The sequence below is a fragment of the Camellia sinensis genome, chromosome 3, assembly GCF_055761805.1.
Source record: "Camellia sinensis isolate YWXY chromosome 3, ASM5576180v1, whole genome shotgun sequence".
Lineage (NCBI taxonomy): Eukaryota > Viridiplantae > Streptophyta > Magnoliopsida > Ericales > Theaceae > Camellia > Camellia sinensis.
In genome coordinates, this window is record NC_138963.1 from 176,701,281 (window position 1) to 176,726,130 (window position 24,850).

Sequence of the window (24,850 nt, forward strand, 5' to 3'; positions counted from 1 at the left end):
TCGTTCCTTTTGTCATTCAGCCGATGATAAAAAACATGCCGGTTTCTTCTGATGCTTCGGCGCTTAAAGATCCAGAAGTCGCATTCAGCTTGGCTACGTCCGTGTCGTTGCCGTCTGACAAGGAGTCTTTCCGGGTGGAACCAGATCTGAATGCGACAGCACTAGCCGCCCAATCGGCACTTTTGGTACATATTCAGACTTTGCTTCACTTAATCCAAATGCTGTTAAAATTATGGTTTTAAATTCTTGTTTTGCAGACCGTCGAAAGGATAGCCGATATGGGCCGTCGCCATCACGACGCCGTCAAACAGATTGGTCGTTTACGAAAGAAAGTTGAGGGCCAGAGGAGAAGGGTCGAGGTTGAAGCTTTGAGGGCGAACAAGGAAGCCTCAAGGGCCGAGGCTCAGGTGGAGAGGGCTCGTAGCGCGGATCAATTGAGATCGGATGCCGAGAAAGAGGCGGACGCGAGCGAAGATGCGCTCAAATTGGCCCAGAATGCGGTCTCCAAACTGGAGGCTGAGTTGGCTGAAATGAAGGCAGCGAAGGAAACAGCCGACTCGGAGGCTTCCACAGTATTCGAGGCCGGAAAAAATGCTGGACTCGCTGAGTATTTGGACCAAGTCCCCAAGTTTGAAAATCGGAGATTCAAACATGGCTGGCACAAAGCCCTTGCTACTACTAAAGTTTCATTGATTATGCCAATACCATATGAGCAAGTGGATGTTGAGCCATTGGAGTCTGATTCCGATGACTGATCTGGGCGACTGACATAGTTTTTAGGATGTTGAATGTATTTTTACAGTTTTTAATTTGGTATTTTTCATGTGTTGCTACAGTCATAGTTTTTTACTAGGCATTTTCATGCGGGCTTGTAGCTTTTTGTGTAGTAATTTGCGTATATAAAATTTCATGAGTTATGCTCAACTTGCTAAGGAAAATGTTATTGATGAATGATATTGCTTTCGGTTATGGTTAGATCGGCTGCTTAGCTTAGGTATTTGGCCGATCAGATTAGTAAATTTGCCCTTGCCTTAGCCAGGGCGCGAGCTTGCAAAGCCAAATGGGCCTAACTAATGGGCTGGCTGAGGCACAGATTGATCGGCGTTTGTGCTTGAAAACATGGCGGACCAGATTAGTAAATCTGCCCTTGCCTTAGCTAGGGCGAGAGCTTGGGAAGCCGAATGGGCCTAACTCGTGGGCTGGTCGGCGCTTGCACTTGAAAACATGGCCGACCAGATTAGTAAATTTGCCATTGCCTTAGCCAGGGCGCGAGCTTGCGAAGCCGAATGGGCCTTACTCGTGGGCTGGCTGAGGTACAGATTGATCGGCGCTTGCGCTTGAAAACATGGCCGACCAGATTAGTAAATCTGTCATTGCCTTAGCCACGGCGCGAGCTTGGGAAGCCGAATGGGCCTAACTTGTACGTTGGCTAAGGCACAGATTGATCGGCACTTGCGCTTGAAAACACGGCTGACCAGATTAGTAAATATGCCCTTGCCTTAGCCAGGGTGAGAGCTTGCGAAGCCGAATGGGCCTAACTCGTGGACTGGCTAAGGCACAGATTGATCGGCGCTTGTGCTTGAAAACATGGTCGACCAGATTAGTAAATCTGCCCTTGCCTTAGCCAGGGTGCGAGCATGGGAAGCCGAATGGACCTAACTCGTGCGCTGGCTGAGGCACAGATTGATCGGCGCTTGCGCTTGAAAACATAGCCGACCAGATTAGTAAATCTGCCCTTGCCTTAGCCAGGGCGAGAGCTTGCGAAGCCGAATGGGCCTAACTCGTAGGCTGGCTAAGGCACAGATTGATCGGTGCTTGCGCTTGAAAACATGGCCGACCAGATTAGTAAATCTGTTCTTGCCGTAGCCAGGGCGCGAGCTTGCGAAGCCGAATAGGCCTAACTCGTGGGCTAGCTAAGGCACAGATTGATCGGCGCTTGCGCTTGAAAACATGGCCGACCAGATTAGTAAATCTGCCATTGCCTTAGCCAGGGCGCGAGCTTGCGAAGCCGAATGGGCCTAACTCGTGGGCTGGCTAAGGCACAGATTGATCGGCGCTTGCGCTTGAAAACATGGTCGACCAGATTAGTAAATCTGCCCTTGCCTTAGCTAGGGCGGGAGCTTGCGAAGACGAATGGGCCTAAATCGTGGGCTGGACAATTGTCATCCATCTTTTGACGCTTGGGATTATTGACATTGCCTCGGGAGAGCTGCATACATTGAAGGATAAATGGAGCGGGTGCATACCAGAGGCCCTACTTATTTACATTCAAGCAACTTGGGAGGGACGAAGATTGGTTGAATTAGACGCCGCAATAAGTCACAGTAGCGAGCCTATGCGTACGGGAGGAAGAACGTCCAATGATCGGTAAACACAGCAGCCCCTTAGTCATTGAAACAGATCGCCCCGAAAGGACAGGCAACAACGGGAAAATTCTCTGCGCCCGCGACCGAGAATCGAGCCCGATGCGACGCCATGACCGTTGAGTTTTGCGGTTTTTGTGAGGAATAGACCAATGACGGAGGCGGATTCTATCATTAAAGACCCAGGTGTGGCAGTCGAGTTCGCTTGACAAATCTTCCCGTCAGAAGTCCAACAATCAATGGTCGGACATCAAGATTTCGAAGTATTTCGAGACGGCATACATGGGGCCGTGAAAGGACTATATACTGCTTACGAAGTCGGCATGCATTTGCCGGAAGCGCGACGTGAGAGTGAGAAAAATGATGAAAGGAATCGCAGTCTGGAGATTCGCGCGGAAAAGGCTGAGCGTGAGCTTCGGAGCTGAAAAATGTTCAAACGAGTACGTCGGTGGCGGTCGGTCAATCTAAATTGGTCGTTGAGGAGAGAGTGACCCAACGGACCTCGAGTTATGAAAAGGGGTTTCAGGACGCCCTGAAGGTCAGGATAGAGAAGACCAAACAAGACCTTGCCGAGGAGGTCTGCCGATGTGAAAATCGTGGATTCAAGCACGGCTGGATCAAGGCCCTTCAAACTAAGAAAGCTCTCGAAACCGTGGGCATTGATTCGGCTTCGCCCATGTACCATCGTCACTACTTATCCTATTCCGATTTCGAAATTGAGAAGAGCGACGATGAGGGTGCCGAATAAATAGACTTTGGAATGTGAGAAGAGACTTTGCGCCGAACAAATAGAATTTCTTTTATTTTCAACGTTCGTGTTTCGTCTTGAAATGTTATGTGCTTAATTAAACGTATTATTTCAACTTACTGGCAAGTTTTGTGTTACGTGGTGCAAATGTTTAAACATGCATTGACCGGCTTGAATTAAGAACAATCCTTAGTGAATATTTATTCGGCCAGTGAAGTGGCCCGAATGCATCTCTCACAAAGGCTCCGAATCCGGAGACTATTTTGGCCAATCGTGATATCCACGAAGGGCGCTCCGAATCCGGAGTCTTAATCGGCCCTAAAGTATCATGCACCAAAAGGGGCTCTGAATCCGGAGACTTTAATTTGGCCAATCGTGATATCCACGAAGGGCGCTCCGAATCCAGAGTCTTAATCGGCCCTAAGGTGTCATGCACCAAAAGGGGTTCTGAATCCGGAGACTATTTTGGCCAATCGTGATATCCACGAAGGGCACTCCGAATCTAGAGTCTTAATCGGCCCTAAGGTGTCATGCACCGAAAGGGGCTCCGAATCCGGAAACTTTAATTTGGCCAATCGTGATATCCACGAAGGGCGCTCCGAATCTGGAGTCTTAATCGGCCCTAAGGTGTCATGCACCGAAAGGGGCTCTAAATCCGAAGACTTTATTTTGGCCAATCGTGATATCCACTAAGGGCGCTCCGAATCCGGAAACTTAATCGGCCCTAAGGTGTCATGCACCAAAAGGGGCTTTGAATCCGGAGACTTTAATTTGGCCAATCGTGATATCCACGAAGGGCGCTCCGAATTCGGAATCTTAATCGGCCCTAAGGTGTCATGCACCGAAAGGAGCTCCAAATCCGGAGACTTTATTTTGGTCAATCGTGATATCCACGAAGGGCGCTCCGAATCCGGAGTCTTTATTTTGGCCTTATAAGGCTTAATCGGCCCTTAAAGGCTTGGGAGCGAGCTTGAGAAAACGAGAAGCTTTGTATTGCAACGGTGGAATACGTACAAGTATCAAGCCCACAAGTCGGGTCAATGATAGAATTTACGTAAATGTATTGAATTCCAAGGCCGTGGCAGGCTTCTTCCTGACATGTCTGAGAGCCGGTATGCCCCTGTCCTTGCGATGGATTCTATTTGATAGGGGTCGTCCCAGTTTGGACCCAATTTTTCATCGGTCGGTCTCCGGTCGGTTGGCGACCCAATTTTCCATCGGTCGGTCTCCAGTCGGCTGGAAGTATCTTCTTTAGGACCAACTCTCCTAACGTGTATCGACGCAACTGAACTCGCTGATTATACGACTTGGCGAGCTGCTGTTGATACCGTGCCATGAATGCCAGGGCGCGGTCTCTTCGTTCTTCGATTAGAATCAGATGCAGGGCAAGCATCATGTCGTTTCGGCCCGTATCAAAAACTTGCGATTTCAGAGTTGGGAGGCCGATTTCCAGGGGTAAGATTGCCTGGGTTCCAAAGCATAGAGCAAACGGCGTTTCTCCAGTGAATCTCCTCGGCGTAGTACGATGAGCCCACAATACACTCGGCAATTCTTCGACCCATTTGCCTTTAGCTTTTTCCAGCCTCTTTTTGATGCCGTCCAAGATGGATTTGTTAGAGGCTTCGGCTTGACCATTGCTTTGGGAGTAGGCCGGTGTAGAGAAGTAAGGCCGAATGTCATATTTGATGCATAACTCTCGATATACGCCACAATCAAACTGGGTGCCATTGTCTGAGATGAGAGCTCTCGGAATGCTGAATCATGTTATGATGTTTCTCCACACAAAGCGTTTAATGTCGGCATCTCGTATACGTGTTAAAGCCTCCGCTTCGACCCATTTTGTGAAGTAATCTGTCGCGTCGCTTGTTCCCTGGGACGCTCGGCAATGGTCCTACGATATCAAGTCCCCACTGAGCAAACGGCCAGCGGCTGGTGATAGAGTTCAACCCTTCGGCAGACAGATGGGTTAATGGGGAAAACTTTTGACACTGTTCGCATTTTTTTACATAACTCTCCGCGTCAGCTCTCATTGTCGGCCAATAATATCCCTGTGTTATAGCTCGATGGGCCAGGGAGCGTCCGTCAGAATGGGCACCACAACTACCCTCATGTATCTCTGTCAGAAGCTCCTCCACTTTGTCGGGGTGTACGCATTCCAAATATGGACCAGAGAGGGACTTTTTATAAAGCCCTCCTTGCGGATCCAGATAGTATCGCAGGGCTTTATTTTGCAGCTTATGTGCTTCTTTTTTGTCCTCTGGGAGTTGTTTAGAAGAAAGGAATGTAGCAATGGGGTCCATCCATCTTGGTGCGGATTCTATAACGTTGACATGGATTTCCTCCGAAGGGCTAATACTCGGCTCCGGGATGAAACCTGCTTCAATGGTCCATTTGATCTCAGAATTGATGGCGGAGGCTAGGTACGCCAAGGCATCCGCGTATGTGTTCTGGTCGCGTGTTATTTGGTTCAGTTCATGATGGTCAAATTTTGCCAGCAAGGAATTGGCCGTTTTCATGTAGGCCGCCATACGGTCGTTTCTTGCCGCGTACTCCCCCTTTAGCTGACTGATTACCAATTTTGAATCACAAAACACAAGCAGACGCCGAGCGTCGAGAAGGTGCGCATTCCGCAGACCGACTAGAAGGGCTTCGTATTCGGCTTCGTTATTTGATGCTTCGAAGCCAAGCTTGACGGCCTGCTCAATTACTGCGCCGTCTAGAGACATGATTACAACTCCAGCGCCGCTGCCCCTTTGGTTAGACGATCCATCACAGTATAATTGCCAAATATCCCCGACATAAATTCTCCAATTCGACTTTGGTCGAACTTCGTCAGGTTTGAGGTTGGCAAGCCCGCCGGTGAATTCGGCAACAAAGTCGGCCAACACCCACCCCTTGATTGCAGTTTTAGGTAAAAACTGAATGTTGTATTGGCCGAGCTCAAGAGCCCATTTTGAAACACGTCCTGATGCTTCTGCACTCTGTAGTACTGATCGAGGGGGGATAATCTGTTAGCACCCCAATGCTATGTCCCTGGAAGTAATGCATTAGTTTTCTTGCCGCCATGACTAGGGCTAAGATGAGTTTTTCCAGCGGAAGATAGCGTGTTTCCGCGTCAACCATTGCCTTGCTCACATAATACACTGGCCGTTGCTCTCCCTCCTTCTCTTTTAGCAGTATGGCGCTGACGGCGCTATTGGAAACTGTCAGATATAGAATGAGCGGGTCACCAGCGGCGAGTGTTGTCAAGAGAGGTACTGAGTGGAGTTAGGTCTTGAGTCTGTTGAAAGTTGTTTTGCATTCGGTGGACCATTCAAAAGCCTTACCTTGCCGTAGTGTCTGAAAGAATTGTCGGCAGCGATCTGTAGACCGGCGGATGAACCTGTTGAGTGCAGCGGCCATCCCAATCAACTTTTGGACTTCTTTTACTGAACGGGGGGAGCCGAGTTCCAAGATTGCTGTGACTTGCCTCGAGCTGGCTTCGATTCCTCGGTGATTGACGATGTAACCCAAGAATTTGCCACAGCCAATTCCGAACGCACACTTGGAAGCGTTCAGTCTCATTCTGTATTTGCGTAAGATGCTAAATGTCTTTTCTAGATCGGCTATATGATTCTGTTCTTCTTTGGACTTGACCACCATATCGTCGATGTATACTTCCATAGTGTGGCCGAGTTGCTCTTTGAACATGGCGGTGACCAGTCTTTGGTAGGTTGCCCCTGCATTCTTCAGCCCAAAATGCATAACTTTGTAGCAGTAGGTTCCTATTGGGGTGAGGAATGCAGTTTTGTCCTGGTCATCTGGATGCATGGCGATTTGATGGTAGCCTCTGTAAGCATCGAGGAAGCTTATGCGTTGATGGCGTGCCGTCGCATCGACAAGCTGGTCGATTCTGGGTAGAGGAAAACAGTCTTTGGGGCAAGCTTTGTTCAGATCCGTAAAATCGACGCACACTTGCCAAGTCCCATTTTTCTTCTTCACCACCACTGTATTGGAGAGCCACGTAGGGTAAGTGACTTCTCTAATTGTCCCGGCGTCAAGCAGTCTGTCTATCTTCTCAACAACGGCAGCAGTGTGCTCCACAGCTGACCGCCGGCCTTTCTGAATGATCGGCTTACATTTGGGATCGACATTCAGATGGTGCTGTGAAACTGACGGGTCTATTCCCAGCATTTCGTACGGAGTCCACACAAAGACGTCGAGGTTGTTGAGCAAGAAAGAGATCAACTGCTGCCTGTTGGCCTGATTCAAAGAAGCGCCGATCATTAAGAACTTTTCTGGGCTTCCGTCGATGTCAACTCGGTCTAAACCTTCCATGGCCTTCTCATTTGGAGGCCGCCCAACGTCATCAAGGATCTCCTGATTCGACACCTCAATGGAGTTTACTTGCAGTTCCTTTGGCATTTTGGCGACAAGGAGATAACATGCTTGTGCCGATTTCTGGGAGCCGCGGATTTGCTCAATGCCGTGTTCTGTTAGGAAACGTAGCAGTTGATGATAGGTGCTTGGGACGGCCTGCAAGGTATGCAACCACGATCGCCCCATGATGAGATTGTACGATGATGGCAGCCTGACGACCAAGAATTCCACATCCACCGTTCTGGAACATGCTCGAACGGGTAAGCTGATCTTTCCCAATGGGTACTCTGGATTGGCATTGAAGCCAAATAGTGGATAAGGAGCCGGAGTCAGGTCTGACTCGTTGAATCCGAGTTTGATGAAGGTTTTATAATACATAACCTCCGAAGTACTGCCCTGGTCGATAAGAACGCGTTCGACGGTGAACCGGTTTACGCGTAGCTCAACAACCAATGGATCGATGTGAGGGAGTGTTAAGCCGATCAAATAAGAGTCGTCAAAGGTAATACTTGGCGTTTCTTGGAGCCGCTTTGCTGGCGTGAGTTGCTGTTGGGGGCCTGGATGTGATTGGATCGCATGCACGGCTGGGGCTGCTGGTAGGCTGTATATCATGTGGACGGTGTCAAGCGAAAATGCATCTTTCGAAAGGGCAGGTGTTTTGATCGCACTCCTTCGGACGCATTGTTGGGGACGTTCGTCCTTTACTAACTCCTCGTCCTTTACTAACTCCTCAAGATGATCTGTTGAGGCATAGCAGCCGTCAGTTTCTTGCTGTCGGGCTCGAGATCGTCGATCATTTGCCCTCGGGGGTCGCTCAGAAGCCTGGCGCACTGTTTGTTTGGATTTTGCTATTTCCGAGGCCAGATCGCGACGAAGGTGTTCGTTCTCAGCGATGATGTTGTCCAACCTCTGTTTGGTTTGCCTAGCTTGTGCCATGGTCGCTTGTATGGTCTTTTGCGTTGGGTTTGGCGATGAGCAGAAGTCCAAGGCAAGTCTTGCTGCGATGGTTTTTAGTCCAAGCGAGTTTGCTGGAGTGAGGTCGTCTCTCTGTGTGGTCTCATCAGTGGCTATCGGAGGATTTTCAGTCACACCTGCCATGGATGTATTTGAGTATTCCCACAGACGGCGCCAGTTGTGGAGAAGTGGTTTGGAAATACTCTTCAGATCTTGGGAGACGCTAGTGATCCTCAGCTAGTCACCTGAAAAGATATAAACACTTCGGTCGGGGGTGCCGGAATCAGCGCTCCGACGGACAAGTCAGTTCAAACACTCAAGATAGCTTGTTTACTAAGTTCAGTGAAGTGATTCTTACATACCTTTCTAAATCTGTGGTTCTTGTATTTATACTTGCTTTTTAGGCCTCGGGGCCTGAGCATACTTTTATCCCATTCCCCTTTTATTTGTTCGGAACTACTAATCTCCGGCTATTCGGCCTTCCTAACGTATTCGGCATCCTAGTCACGCAGCATGGAGCCGAATAATATCTGATTTCTAAGGTACGCACCTTCCGACTCTTCTATTTATTCGACTCCCACAAAATCCTATGATGACACGACGCAAAATAGCAACACCTTCTAAACCTCACCCTTTTAATTATCAAATTATAATTATATAATTTTATTATATTTATTTTTAAAATATATATTTTTATTTATAAAATTATAATAATTATTTATTTTTTAAAAATAAATATAATAAAACTTGAAAAAATAAACAATGACACGAGGTCTAATAGCAACACCCTCTAGACCTCACCCTTTTTGGTACTACTCTTGTAAAAGAGAACAGTAGTGCTATACACATTTTGATATATTAATTATTATATCAACATATGTTATGATTTTATTATTTTAACACTATGATATCACTGATTATATAAATTATAAATATTCAAAATCTTTAAAATTATGCTACATCATTCATTAATATATCAATTAGTACATATAATATTATTCAAAAGCACAATGCTAGGAACACAGGTCTAGCATTTCCCCTTATAAAATTGAGGTGAGAAAAGAAAATTTAAATAAAAAAAAGTTTTCACTACTTTTTTTTTTTTTTGTAACTTCAAAAATAATCCACTTATTAAGGAACACTATTCTGCTTGTTTGGTTTTTAAATTCAGGATTCACTTTTCGAGAAATTAAAATTTTATTTTTTTTGTTTTTACTAAATTTTTTTAATATTTTAAACATTTTTTTAAAATTTTTAAATATACCTAACATAAACACAATTAAAAAATTATAATATTTGTGAAATTTTTTTAAAAAAATTCATTAAATACCAAAAATATAAAAATATATATATAAAATTTCAATACATTTTTTGTATCCTTGTATATTTATTAATTTTTTTAAATATTTTTTTCACACATTCTTTACTTTTTAAACACATCTACATAAGGTACATATAAAAAAACAAAAAAAATTACTTAAAATTTTAAAAATATTCACTTAAAACAAAAAAATATATAGAAAAAAATAAAAAAAAACTCAATTTTCAAAAAATTAAAACCAAACATAGTGATTTATTTTTTTTCAAAATTTTTAAATGATTTTAACAGAAAAATGAAAATAATTGGTGTTTTCAAACGTTTTATTAATTTTGTTAATGAGCTAGCTGTGTGGGCATCGTGGGAAGCCAAGCCTGTGGAAGAAGGGAAGCTAAATCAATAAAGTTATACAAATTTCAGGTATAATATTTGTGTAATCTAATGTTTATTTCTTTGATCAGCAAAAATAAATTTCATTGATGAGTATGAGTTAAGTACAATGTAGGCACATTTCAATACATCAATAAAAGAAAAAAACCAATAAATATTGCCTCAAAACTGAGGACAACCCAAGACTCCATAAGGCAGCCATCTTCCAGCTTGTGAGCAAAGAAAACTAGACCAACAATTGATAGAGAAGACCAAAAGTTCCAAGCTGGAGATGTTAGCTGTTAAATGAAGCAAGATAGTAGATATACTAACGTTGTGTTTAGTTGGGAAATTTGGAAAGGGAAAGGAAAAGATAGGTGAAATGTGAATAAAATATACTTACATTTCACCTAGTTTCACACACATTTTCTCTTTCCCTTTCCAAATCTTTTCCCAAATCTCTCAACAAAACATAGCGTAAAAGAAATGCTTTTACACTAGTGAACCTGAAGAGTCATGAGATGAAGAGCACTCTTACGTGAATAGTCCTTCAAAGTAGTCAATAAATGCTCAAGTTATTTCGGTAGAACAAAAGGCCATTGGGAATTATTCGATTTACGACTTTATTCAGTCATCATGATCTGAAAATGCACCATTGTGATTAGAAAATTTTAGTACACAAAATGAGCCAGAAACAATATTCTTTTGAGTAGAAAATTGGCAATGTGATGCTACTAAAAGGTCACTCATTTTGGAGAGAGAGAGAGAGAGAGAGAGAGAGAGAGAGACACATGGTTTTCCCAGAAACACTGTAGCAGCAACATCAGTCCAAAAAACCTGTTGTCTGTGCATCGCTCCAAACATGTTCTCAAGGTTTTTGCCTACGTTAGTCAGAAAATGATGGTTACTTGACAACATCAAAACTTGTTCATACACTCCCCTAGGATTGATTCATTTTTTTGATGCAACTAGGATTGATTCATTTTTTTGATGCAACTAGGATTGATTCATGAAAGCTCTGATCACTGCATTTGATATTGCACTGTAACATTTGCATGTCATTTCCAAAAATTGTGGCTTCCACTTTTTATTGCTACAAGGAATAAATTAAGCACATGATTTGCTTCGTAATAATGAAGCAATTGGAGAGAGATTATTAGCTTAACACTCAAAAGATAATAAAGGAAAATGATGGGAATAAAACATTTCAATGCTATAAATAGAATAGATATTATCAGGTACCATTAATTTTTTCCTGCCAAGGCAAAAAATTTAATAGAGAGGCCAGCCGGCCAAATCATAAAAGCAAAGAGCACCAACTTGGAAAGTTAGAATTCCAACTCTCAACTCTTGGCAGGTGAGGGCTCTGTACTATAAAACGTAGTATCATTAATTGAATTGATTTTGCAATCCACAATTTGTCACTGAACAAGGGTTTATTTGGAATATGTATTAATGATTTGGTTGTGTAAACAAGGATTTGCCTAATGCAAATTCAGCTTAGCTAATCGATTGATTTGGAGTTTACCTCTGTATCAATACAGACCAGCTTTTAAAGCTTTTGCCATTTGTAAATCCATTTCTTGGATAAGCCTTCTCAACGATCATTACATTCTGTCTTATCATCTTTTTGATAGAAAAACATCCTTGAGAGTCGTTAGTTGATGAGGGATGCTTTCCTGCAAGAATAGAAAGCTATAATTGTGAAGGTTTGGAAATAATTACAAAGATGCTACATGGTTTGCAACAAAATGATTATATTATTATATTTCAATGAATAACACATACCAATTCTCTCAGAATGACCATGACGTTTCTGCACAATAATATCACGCTCTCTATACTCTACAGCCTCATTATCCTCGTGCCATTGCAGCAACTTGAAAAGCATTAGGAGCATTATAAGCACGGGAATCTACAGATGGATCAGCGTGAACAAAAATATGATGAGTGTCCAAGTCAGCAACTGTTCTCAAACTTCTAAAGAACACCAAATATGGGGTTGAAGCCATAATAGCAATCAAAAGGGTAATGATGTGTGGATCCAAGTTAACTAAAACTCATAATTTGTTCTGCACTCCATATTCAATGTCCAAAAAATAAAGCTGCAAAGCAGGATAGTTTATTCCTAAGGATGAAGTTGATTGATAAAAAGACAGGCTTAACCCTGAACACAAAATGTGTAGTTTCCTCTATTCCTTCTCTGTAAATCTTTATCAGTAGTAACATCAGATGAAGTGAAAGCAAAGGAGCTGTTATAGGCACGAATGTGTGAATTTTGAAAGCAAAGCACAAAAATCAAATCATCAATTATTTAGTGAGCATTTCCATACAGAGGAATTAATGCAGATATAAGCAAACAATAAGGAATGTCACAAACAAAGAAACTGTAGAAAAAGAAAGAAAACAAAATTACGTTCAAAAGCAGAGCATAATAAATACAAACAATTAAGTTGGTGACCATATACATACAGAACAATTAATGCAGAGACAAGCAAACAATGATAAATACCAGAAGAAAAAACCTTCGACTCTGCACTGTGGCAGATGAACATTTACTCAACAATATTGTGAACTTGTTCATTCTTCTCTCATGTACGAGGACATGTATATTTGAGACATCAAAAACTTTGTAAAAAATAGCTCTTCGTGTACTATCTATTAGCAACAGCAAGGATTGAACCACATGTGCAGTTTCTGATTGAAGACAGAACCTTTGCTGCAACAGCAGTTCAATCAAAAGAGTTTGATTTAACCAAAGTGACCTAAAATAATTGAAACACAATAGCACAATGGAGCACAATATGCAATGATGCATGTGCAACACAACAATCTAGTGAACAAGGCCGAACCTTCTCCCCAGTCCCCATCCAAAAGTTCACCCTGTTCCAAAGATGTCAAAAGCATTATTTCTAACAAACTATCCCATTGCAGTTTACACTGCTTCTAGACTTTTTTACATCCAAATCTTCCATTGATCTTGCGGAAAATTTTAAAATTATATGATAAAAATTACTAATCAAGCAAGACAAAACAAATGCATATAAATCTAATTTACAGAAACAAACAAAAAACATTGAAGACAAAATCTGATTCAATGATAATCTTAAATTTACGTTAAAAAAAATGATAAAAGGAGCATAGAGTTCATAGGAGAATTCATATTTTTACTATGAAATATTTGGTCACCATAACATGACAGCAATGAATTGATTGAATACTGGACTTATTTAACCTTTTATGATTTAAGTCTGGTAAATCATGAAATTTCTGACTTCCCTCATTTTGGAGGGTTTTGGTAAACCAAAGGGTTAAAGGCCTCAAACAGCTTCACCAAATTAAGTTCCTTTATTATTATAAGGGTATTGAAGTATTACAGTATTGACTGATTGATGATGATACATATATTTATAAATAAATATATATATATATATATATAAAATATATAAAATAAAATAAAGAAGAAAAAAAAAGGAAGAGCAAGAAAAGGAGACTCAAGAACAGGAAAATTAGGGAAAGGGAAAAAAATAAATCGACAAATCTCTAAAAATAGATCTCTCCACCAATTTTCACCAATAACCAGAAACAATCAACAAATTTCACAAAATTTAACAAAATCATGACCAGAAATCACAAAAATCACAACAGTTCTACCATCGCAAGAAAATTAAAAAATACCAAACTCACAAAATCGAAGAGTAGTTCTTACCAAGAGAGAGGATCTTCGCTGAGAGAGAGAAGATCGTCACCAAAATCTATTGTTCTGATCTTGCCAAGAGCAAGACGGCTGCACAGGAGAGAAGAAATAGTATTTCCCTTCACCAAGAGATCGAGAAAGAAAAAGAGAAGCAGAGTGTGATAGAGCTGAGAGAGATGATAGAAAGGTAACACTACTTCAGATTTTGAGATCTTTTTCATTCCATAAAATGCCCCCACGGCAAAATATCTGCATTCTTGCAATGCACAATTAAAATGGAAATTATAGAAAACAAACGTATGAGCCATTATGTGAACATTGAACAGTAGACAGAAAATGAAAAATGAAAACAAAAAACGAACCTACAACAATTGCAAGTTAGAGAAGAAAGAAATTAGTTTGATCTTGAGATTCAGGTCAAATTCAACGTTTACGGAATATTCTCATAATAATTTGAAGGCATCAACAAAAATTTGAATTGGATTATTAGTCTGTCAAAATGCTGGTCAAACGTAGGTTCAAGAAAACCTTCAGATCTTTACAACAGTTTCCTGCTTTGTCAAATATCAAATAAATTAGAATACCCAGTAAAAAGTTATGCATGAAGAGAAGAGCATCCAGTAATTTTAAAATAAAATAAATTAATCAGTCAATAATTACCCACAAGCTATATCATCATATTAAGCAATCTTCAGAATCATTTGATATTCCTACAGAAAATAAACAACAGATTGCCATCAACATTAAAAAGTATAACTAATTCTTTAATGTGACAACACAAAAATGAACTAAAGAGAAACAGTGCGTCTATAAAGTATTTCATCATCACTCTCATCTTCGACATCCGAAACAACCTCACTCCCCGGTAGTGCAAGTTTCCCACCCATACAAAATGATGGACCTGCACTCTCAATTTCGAGGTAATCAGCTTGTAGTCTCTCTTCAAATCTCTTGTCACTGCAATTTAAAAACCAAGCCAACGAACACCTAATTCCTTTGCTTTGTAACTTCTGGTACCTGGGTTTGATCCTCGATTCCAAGCTGTAAGTAAAGTACTCTGGAAACTCCACGAGCTCATTCACTGGCCTTCCCATCTCGCTCTTGAAAAAGTAATAACTGTTTTTCATTAGCCCAACTTGCACAGCAACTAACTGTGGACAATTTACAACCATCTTTCCAACATCCTCCACTGGTATGCCCCGTCCAACAAGGAACTCAACATGTTTCATGATCACATTTTGGTTAAGGCTAACTATCTGTGGCATTCGCTCAATGACTTGAGCGAACCCATCAGGATCGATCTTGAGCTTAAAATTGAAGAAATACTGTTGTGTTGACAATTTAGCTTTCAAAGGAAGTCCAATAGTTTGTGGGTATTGTGCAATAATTGAAGCAAGAGCTTCCCTCCGAATCCCAAAACTTATCAAACAATCCACATTCGGCTTAACAGTTTCTTCAAGATCATAACCAAGTATGTATGCCCTCTTCTCAAGCATCCTCGCTATGATCTTCTTTGGCAAACCCAAGGAAAGCAAGTAATCAACAAGTGGTTTGATCATCGTCCCAACTCTCATTCCCAGAAAATATGGATATTGTGTGACCATTGGTCCAATATCTCTCGGATTCACTCCAATACTAACTAGATAAGCCACTGAAGTGCTCATCGTCCCTTCAACCTTAAACCCTAATAGCTCCGGATACTTCATCAACACATATCCCATATCTTGCTTTTCAACATCAAGCCCACGGAGGAACTTAACCACCGGAACAAGCTCAACAACAACACTCGCATGCAAAACTTGAGGGTAATTCTTAACAAACTCTCCAAGCCTCGACCTTTGAATTCCAATCTTTTCTAAGTAACCCAATACAGGTATGATATTTTTACGCACACTACAACCAAGCATCAATGGGTACTCACTGATATTATCAATTGTCAACCCTATTTTCTGCAAAAACTCAACGCGTTCGCGCATTACTTCGACAGTGGAGGGCAATTCTAGGTCCTCCAATTCATCCGGGACTATGCCTATACCCTTCAAGTAATCACAAATTATGACACGAGAGACGAGCTTTTCTTTACGCCCTTGAACAACGCCCCACGTGACTGAGGGCATTTCGTATTCGGGGAATTTGGGGGATTGGGTTGAAAAAGATTGACATTTTGAAACCCTAGATTGTTGGGGAAAACAGGGGATTGGGGGTTGAGGGTTTTGGGAGGGTTTAATTGGAGCAAATTTTGAGTTTGTGAGGAGGGTTTTTAAGGGTTGTGTTCTTCTTCTGAGCAGTGAGGTCATTTCAAGAAGGTAAAAGTGTGTGTGTGTGTATATATATGTGTGTGTGTATTGAATCAAAATGCAAATTTGTTGTTGATTGATGAAGCAAAAATTGAAAACAATGATTCTAGAATAAAGGTGTGTTTGGATTGAAGTGAAAGTGGAAATAAGCTCACCTCTGTTGGTAGTGAAAATAGCTTGTGGCCATGGCTTCAAAGACTCTTCGACTGTGTAATGTGAAGAGAGAGAGAGAGAGAGAGAGAGAGAGAGTCTGGTTTGAGATTTGAGAACATTTGGGCTGTGGGAAGTATAGGGCCCAACCCTAAATGGTACATTTCGATTGCACGTTTTGGGCCTTTATCCAGACCGCTCAAGGCTCGACTTTTACATCGTTTATATGTTGGGCCGAAATCCTAAAAAAATTACAAAACAAATCTCAAGATTTGAATACAAAATAAATCTTGAATTTTTAATTTCTTTAATTTAAATTTTAATGTTTTGATTTGTTTTTGATGTAGATCGTTTGTCTATTTTGTTAAGTAAAATTAACAAAAAAAAATATATATTTTATTCATAATAAGTATATAGAAAATGTTTAAAATATCATTTTTTATTGAGTTTAATAATTAATATTTTTTTTATCAGTTTTACCTAACAAAACTAAACAACTGGTTTAGATTGAAAACAAATAAAAAAATTAAGGTTTAAATTGACGCAATTAAAAACTCAAATTTTATTTTATTACAACCCAAAAAAAAAATCCCATCCCTCAAATTTTATGGTAAACTACCAATAGATCCTAATAGTTGGACTTAATTCTCATCAAGTCTTATTGAAAATAAGTCTTGGTAAAATTGTCGCTAAAAATAATTTTTTGTGACAATTTTTTATATATGTTGCTAAAAATTGACAATTAGTGACTTTTTTTTGTCATGATTTTTATAAATTGTCGCTAAAACTTACAATTAATAATCTTTTTTTATGATAAATTTTTTTCATAAAACTTATTACAATAAATCTATTGATTAAGACCTACTCGTAATTCGCTTTGATTTGAAAGGCATTTTGTCCCATTTACAAACTAGCCTATTACCCGTGCTATGCACGGGATAATCATAGATATTTATATTTGTTTTAGATTTTTTTTAATATATAAATTATGTTTTTTAAGATTTTTTATAAAAATAATTTAACAATCTTATCACTAACCATAGTGCATACTGCAGTAACTATACACAGATTGTATCATAATTATTTGTATGAGGGGATTTTAAATGCTAATCAGGGGATTTTGACCAAATCAATAAATGCAAGCATGTGGAAAAACATGTGGATTGAAAAAAGTTAATAAACGCTGAGTTTTTTTTTTAATAAAAAATTCAGAAAATTCAAATTGGTATATTGAAGTTTCCACAGGCCTTGGGGTTAAAAACCCGCTTTTGCTTAATATATAGTATAGACATATATATATATATATATATAGAGAGAGAGAGAGAGAGAGAGAGAGATTATAAGGTGAGAGAAATAAAGTGTTATCTTATTATAATGGAGGAGATCTTATAAAAAAAATGTGTAGACATGAATGCCCTCATATTTTATTGTGTTTACAATTACCTATATATGTGAATTGTGATTTTTAATTTTTTTTTTAAATGTCTTCTTTTTTTCCTTTTTTATATTATATTAAAGTTTAATATTTTGATAATAATCATATGTGTTGGATTTTCAATGAATTAAATATCTTTTTTTATTATTATATTATATTAAAGTTTAATATTTTGATGATAATCATATGTGTTGGACTTTTTAAGAATTTTTTTTTATACTTGTTCTTAATGCATTAAAGTATTATTATGAGGGATAATAATCATATATGTTGGGACTTTTCAAGGAATTCATGTGTTGCATTTCAAAGAATTTTTTTTATGCTTGTTCTTAATGCATTAAAGTGTTATTATGAGTGTAAGACTTGGGAGTTGGGAGAAGTTAATAAATGCTAAGATTTTTTTTTTAAATCAAAAATCAGAAAATTTAGATTGAGAGATTGGAGCTCCCACAAGGCTTGGGGTTAAAAACCTCCTTTTGCTTAATATATAGTATAGATATAGTATAGATATGTGTTAGACTTTTCAAGGAATTAAATGTCTTTTTTTTTATTATATTATATTAAAGTTTAATATTTTGATAATAATCATATGTGTTGGACTTTTCAATAAATTTTTTTTTATGTTTATTCTTAATGCATTAAAGTATTATTATGAGGGATAATAATCATATGTGTTGGGACTTTTAAAAAAAAAATTTATGCTTGTTCTTAATGTATTAAAGTGTTATTATAAGGGTAAGACTTGAGAGTTGGGAGAAATTAATAAATGCTAAAAAAAAATTTTAAATCAAAAAATTAAAAAATTTAGATTGAAAGATTAAAACTCCCACAAGACTTGGAGTTAAAAACTTCTTTTTCCTTAATATATGGCTAAGTTTGGGGACTTCAAAAAAAGCTAAAAAGTCAAAAAGTTACTCAAAAAGTTAAAAAGTTAACACTATTCATCAAAAGTCAACAATTACGGCTGCACAACTCTCAATTCAAATTTTTCCTTACAAATCAATTTTTACAATTTTTTATTACACATTTTTCAATAAAAAGTCAAAAAGTTAACCCAAACATCTATATTTTCAACCTCAATTTTTTAGTCCAAAAAGACAAAAAGTATACTTTTTTAGTCTTCCCAAACTTGGCCGTATAGATAATTGCCTTGCCAATTGGACAAGAATAGTGAACTCAATGGCCACCAAATTCTTTAGTAAAAGCTGCACCCTGGGAGGTCAATGAGATTTGGACAGAAGTTGATATTAAAGTTCAGGTGAAACACTTGTGAGCTCTTTAACTTTTTTTATTTTTATTTTTTTTATTGAAAATGATGAATTGAAATTCCCACTAATACAAAAAAAAATTGTTGGAAAAAAAAAAAAAAAGAGAAAAAAGTTATACATTTGAAGTTGATTCGTAAAAAAACTACCCATCTTAATACCCAGTCTTGACAATTTTTTAAAATTTTCTTAGCAACGTCTTGGCTCTTGAACTTTGTGGTCTTTTGTAAGGCCTAGTTTTGTTGGGTTATTAGTTGATGCTTCTTGGAGTTTGAGGTCTCAAAACATTGTTGCTTGTTTAGGATTTTGTATTGAGTTTACTTGTACATAATATATATTTTTTCTCAACAATAATGAAGTCTTAGAAGGAAAAAAAAAATTAGAAATGAACCTAGAATTTGAATTAACAGACAAAAATCAACAGCTACTTTAAATGTAGACCATTGATGTAAAATTCATGGTAATTTTCTGATTATAGACTTTTAATTCTTTTTTTATAATGAAATGCTTATTCAACCACCACCCCGCCCCCCAACCAAAAAAAAAAAAAAAAAGAAAAAAGGAAGGAAATTAACAGCAGTATGAAATATGTTCTCAATTTCTTTTTTCTATTTTGTTTTAAAATGTGCACAATTATTAGATTATGTATTAAAATTAGTGAAAAATGTGATAAATCCAATCTAAGGAGGGTTAAGGTATTTAGTACAGTGGATTTTTTTGTTAGTGAGAAATCCACCATTTGTAAAATAATTTGGTAAGAAGTCATTTTGTTATTTTGGAAGGACATTTTGTTTCTAATTTTATCTTTTAATTTATCTATTGAATTTTTATCTATTGACTTTTTTTTAACTATCTGTTCAAATTTATATCTATATGTTCAAATTATTTTCAATCTGTTCAAATTTTTTGACTATCTGTTGAAATTTTCCCCCTATTTGTTCAATTTTTTGATTATCTATTCAATTTATTCTCATACATAGAGAGAGAGGGGGGGAAAGAGATGTCCTACATTTTTATCTGTTCAAATTCTCAACAATGGCCATCTGTTCAATTTTTTAATTAGTGTTTAACTAAAATCATGGCTATTTGTTCTCAACAATGGCTAAAAAAATATGAACAACTACAACTACAACAAAAAAAAAAAAAAACACATGAAACAGATCTAGAGAGACTATATTTGTTCAACACAAGTGTGTGTATATATGTATTCAAAATCAATTCCGTAATCACCAAGTTAGAGGAGGAGAGAGTGCATCTCCAAATCTGCTTCTCTAAACCGGTGAAAAGGGGCTTGAAAGTACTTTGTCTGCCTAATCTTCTTAATGTCCATATTTCCAATCTTGCCAAAAACACGCCTTGGATCTCTACCTGTTTGTTCAAAAGCTTGGCTAGAGATATATACAGCACAAATTGTTGTTATAATAAAGAATAGTTCATGAAATCAACCAGAAATCAACATAACAAAACACACAATCATCTTCTAGGTACCCAAATTGAAGGCGGGTTTTATTCAACTATTTTCCAAGAGATTAGAAGCTTCATCATTTCAATAACTTCGTCTAATTTGACAACTAGTTTTTTTCCTTAGAAACAATCCACATAATCGAGACCAGTATGGTGAATCCATCGTATCATATCTAGGTATTAATTGGCTAGCACTTCTTTAATTCTCCATAAATTAACAATTTCTCAAATAATTCTAACAGTTATACAAGAAATTAACATCTCAATAACTATAGAAAGAATGAGAAGTATATTTGTGCATAGGTCGTACCGATTGACGTTTGGAATGAGGGAGCGTCGAGCAGTGTTGATCTTGGACAAGGCATCGCGACAAACAAGTCGAATGAAAGCCTCATTGACATCGGTGTGAGATTGGGAATCGAGGAAACTAATGAGGCGGAGAGTAAGAACTTGGGTGGAAGTGAAATCTCGCTTCTGGAGAGCAAGATCAGCTCCGAAGAGAAGAGAATAGAGTCTCTTCATGTTCGTATCGACTTCTTTTCACCAACAGACCTTTGATTCTTCTTCCATTTTCTTTGATTTTGAAGACGATCACTACAAAAAATGAAGATTTTAGATACCAAAATTTAGGAACAAAATTATTTTTAGAGACCAAATATTTTTGTTGCGAAAAGTGTCATTATTATATTTTTAACAACGAAAATTGGATATTAGTGATGAATTATTATCTTTTTGAGACCAAATCTTTTGTCTCAAAAAATAAACTATTTTGAGACCAAATTATTTTATCCCTAAAAGTATATTATTAGTGACATTTTCAAAATTTTGTCGCTAAAAACCTTATTTTTGATTTTTCAGGACGACCTTTTAGCGATTATCTGCACGATGATAGAAATTGGCCCATAAATGTCTTTTGCAACAAAATTTTCACTTTTAAAGATCAAAATAGTTGGTCTCTAAAACTCTTGTATGCTGTAATGGATGATAGCGGTGGTTCTAGATCAGCAGTAAATCTGGAAAGGAGGAGAGAGAGAGAGAGAGAGAGTAGAGATCCACTGCGGTCATCATTGCCAGTGGAGCTATCAAATCTTCAATGAAACGGCAATTGAATCATTGTTTGTTAGTGATGATGATCAATTAGAGAGAAAGAAACCTCGGGATTGATAACGAAGACGATGTCATGGCAGCAAAAGGCAGAGCCACCGTTGCGAGAAACATTGTGATCGGAGATGTTAGGAGCCATGGGCTGCTCTCCACCCTGAAAAACGAACGATGGTTATGGTGGAAAGCGGTGGTTGTGGTGGTGATGGAGAAAGAAATGAGCAATGAAGTGATCATAGGTTTAGAGAGAGAGAGAGAGAGGGGGGAAAGGGATTAGAAACCGTAGGTTTTGAAGGATAGGTATATATATATATGGATAGTGTAGTCATTTTGCCTAAACTTGTCTTTATGGACAAAATATTTTAGCATGTGGACTTTTAGTCAAACAAAATTTAAATTTGAATTTATGAATCGAATGCCCTAAAATTATTATATTTTAGATTTTTAATAATTCAATAATTTTGAGTATTTTAAAATAAAAGGACAAATATCTAGAGAGAGAGAGAGAGAGAGAGAGAGAGAGTTGATTCTCTACCATTAACATGGGAGCGCAGCAGATACACCGTACAGACAACACAATTCACAAAGGCATTGAAGAAGCAACTGAACAGAACAAAACAAATAAAACAAAACAAAACAAAAGGTTCATTTAATTGGAAGTCTGACCTTCACGTTTATGGCAGGTGTTCTTCAATGGACCCGCCTGGCTATATAGAAAAACTTTGTGGTGCGAGAAAAGTTATCAAAAATTTAATTAAAATTTAAAATTTACAGTGGAGATTTTAAATTTCTGTTGCAGAGTCGCATTATAATTTTTTTTTCTAAAATAGTAGCACTAGACAACAAAAAAACACACGAATTCCTCTCAATTCTAAAATTGCAATAAAAGATTTCTATTATATTATTTAAAAGTTTGTAATTATTCTTTCTAAATTTAAAATAATAATAAATTTTTATGATTATTTCACAATTATATAAGTCACATGCGACTTTTTCTTGTGATCTCCATCATTTCTCATATATGTATCCTCTCATTAATAACTCCTTTTTTTAACTTAAATTAACTTCATTTTTATATTGATGATACATATGTACAATAATTCTAAAAAAGAAAATTTTAATTCTAAATTCTACATTCATTTATTATTGCATACATAAATATGAACCATTATCATGTTCTATTGTGTACATATTGAAATAAATTCATGCACATATTGTTACTTGAATAGTCTTTACATACATAAATAATTTTTTATCTGTTTTTTTTTTGTCATTAGTTACAAAAATAGTAGGCTCCACATTATACATATTACTTGACATCTTATAATAAAAATATCAAATAAAAAATTTATTTATGTAAAAGTTATTCGGTGCCCATTGGACACCATGCGACTCCTGCTACATATCAATTATCAATTTCAATTCCCCAATCCCCAACATAAAGTAGTAAACCCTATTATCCTATTATCTCCACCAATCACAATCTCTCTAAATCTCTCAATGAAATTTCAGTAAGTTTCCAAATTCAGAATTTAGGCCTAGATTTGTGTCTAGAATTTGAGTGTGAGGTGGAGATTTGTGCCTAGAACGTTCTACGTGTAAAATGAGTTTATATTACATACTGATAGAGTAAAATTCGTTTGGCGACTTGAAGTTTTAGCTAAAAAATTATTATAAGTTATCACATCATTCTTTTTATTTTTTTATATATCTTTTTATAAAAAATCAAAAAAATTATTAAAATAACTTATTTCCAAACCAAACCTAATTATTTGGATGACTCACCAAAACATGTGAAACCTTGGAAAAGTTGCCGTGAATCTTGTGAAGTGCATCAATTTACATTCTACATTTAAAACTAAAACCAACTCACTCCTTTTTTATCTCATATATATGTATATATATTGTTTGCCTTATGCCATTGTCTATCATCACATTCCCTCTCAAACTCTCCTCTTTCAATTCCTTTGAATATCTTCTATATCTTCTACTTCTAACGTAGTAACATCTCTTCATAGTTTCTCCCACTTGTGTGTTTGCTTCAACAGCTAACACATACAATAAAGATTATTTAAGAAATATGAAGAACATTCTCTTGCTTGGAGTTCACACATTGTTCACCATCGCATTCCTCATCATTGTTGCTCCAAGCTACCCTTCTCATCGTCGTAAGCACATCCTTAATTTTTCATCATCACCAATAACTTAATTTGTACACATTATTGGATACTCAAAGTTTAATTTTTATTTATTTTTTTGGGATCATCAATGACTTATGTCTGTGCTTTTTCCTTGGACTTTTCCGGCACCTATAATGGAGATCAAGAAAGCCATATGTACCCGGAGGTTTGTTTCCAAAAGTGACCATGTTGTCATTGTTTTAATGCTTTACAAAACCAACTATATACCGCGACATTCAAAATATTTTATGAAAAACAGTCTTTTTTAGTTATTCTTATATGTTTTCTATGTTGTAATATCTTAGAATGTAGCAAAGGAAGAGGTTGGGATGGAGCTAAACCCAACTGGTTCGAGCCTGCCAGACTGTTCCCACGCATGCGAGTCGTGCTTTCCATGCAAGAGGGTGATCGTGGGATTCAAGTGCGCAACTGAGTCATGCCCAGTTGTTTACAAGTGCTTCTGCAATGGAAAATACTACCATGTACCTTCCAATTGAAGCGAAACGCCTCGATCTTGTAGGCCTAACCAACTAGCTAGCTAGCAGTGCTGGTGGTTTTCGAATTTCTGATAATGTAGTCGCTGATCATTTATTAGTCTGAGCTTTCCTTTGTGGCCAAAACCTTCCGTTTTGTGCATAAGAAGGGTGGAAATTTAGGAGAACAAGTGGGGAGAAGGATGATGAGAAGTTCAGTTAGTAGGAGGATAAAATGAATTAGGAAAGTGCGCTTTTTTTTATAAAAAAAAAAAAAATCTCTGAAAATGTTTGGCATCATAGTTTGTGTTTAATTTCTATCTCGTGTGTGCATTATTATTATTATTATTATTTTCAGAGATATATATCTTGTGTATGTACTACGCTCTTGAACAAATTACTGTGTGTTTTTGCTTGAATGCTTGAAAAAAGTCAAGATATTTGATTAGGGATGGCAACGGATAGGGTATGGGTCAAAAAAACCCTTACCCTACCCCCACCTCTCCATTTTCACCGCTTGCCTCACTTCCAACCCGACCCTCATGAAACCAACCCCACCACCACCTAAACCCACAAATATAACTCCCACCCCAATCCTACCCTACCCTATCCGCAACACAATAAAAAATTTAATAATAATATTAAAATTTAATAATTGAAACTAGAAAATACTATTA

At 37.8% G+C, this 24,850-nt stretch overlaps 1 protein-coding gene, 1 non-coding gene and 1 pseudogene across 19 annotated transcripts; 1 reads left to right on the plus strand and 2 right to left on the minus strand.

Annotated features, from left to right (window-relative positions):
• Positions 1-10,186: 10,186 nt before the first annotated feature.
• Positions 10,187-16,397, minus strand: LOC114256484 (uncharacterized). Of its 17 annotated transcripts, none has more exons than XM_082921516.1 (8): positions 16,261-16,362; positions 14,469-14,518; positions 13,821-13,898; positions 11,900-12,026; positions 11,640-11,790; positions 10,901-10,992; positions 10,650-10,752; positions 10,187-10,358 (listed from the first exon to the last, which is right to left on the minus strand). In XM_082921516.1, the coding sequence occupies exons 4-6, from the start codon at positions 12,009-12,011 to the stop codon at positions 10,980-10,982; spliced, it is 276 nt and encodes a 91-aa protein (XP_082777642.1). In that variant the 5' UTR covers positions 12,012-12,026; positions 13,821-13,898; positions 14,469-14,518; positions 16,261-16,362; the 3' UTR covers positions 10,187-10,358; positions 10,650-10,752; positions 10,901-10,979. The 17 variants fall into 17 exon arrangements, with proteins under 17 accessions (XP_082777642.1, XP_082777646.1, XP_082777644.1 ...); XM_082921510.1 differs by lacking the exon at positions 10,187-10,358 and adding exons at positions 14,006-14,057; positions 14,171-14,359 and having other exon boundaries at positions 10,711-10,992; XM_082921520.1 differs by lacking the exon at positions 10,901-10,992 and having other exon boundaries at positions 10,187-10,410; positions 14,473-14,518; positions 16,261-16,363.
• Positions 14,465-16,294, minus strand: LOC145788577 (transcription termination factor MTERF4, chloroplastic pseudogene; annotated as a pseudogene). Its single transcript, XR_014364793.1, has one exon. The product of XR_014364793.1 is annotated as a transcription termination factor MTERF4, chloroplastic pseudogene (transcript).
• Positions 16,398-23,451: 7,054 nt separating the features above from the next.
• Positions 23,452-24,533, plus strand: LOC114256517 (uncharacterized). The gene is made up of 3 exons (XR_014363232.1): positions 23,452-23,688; positions 23,841-23,866; positions 24,006-24,533. It is a non-coding gene; the product is annotated as an uncharacterized LOC114256517 (transcript).
• The last annotated feature ends 317 nt before the right edge of the window (positions 24,534-24,850 follow it).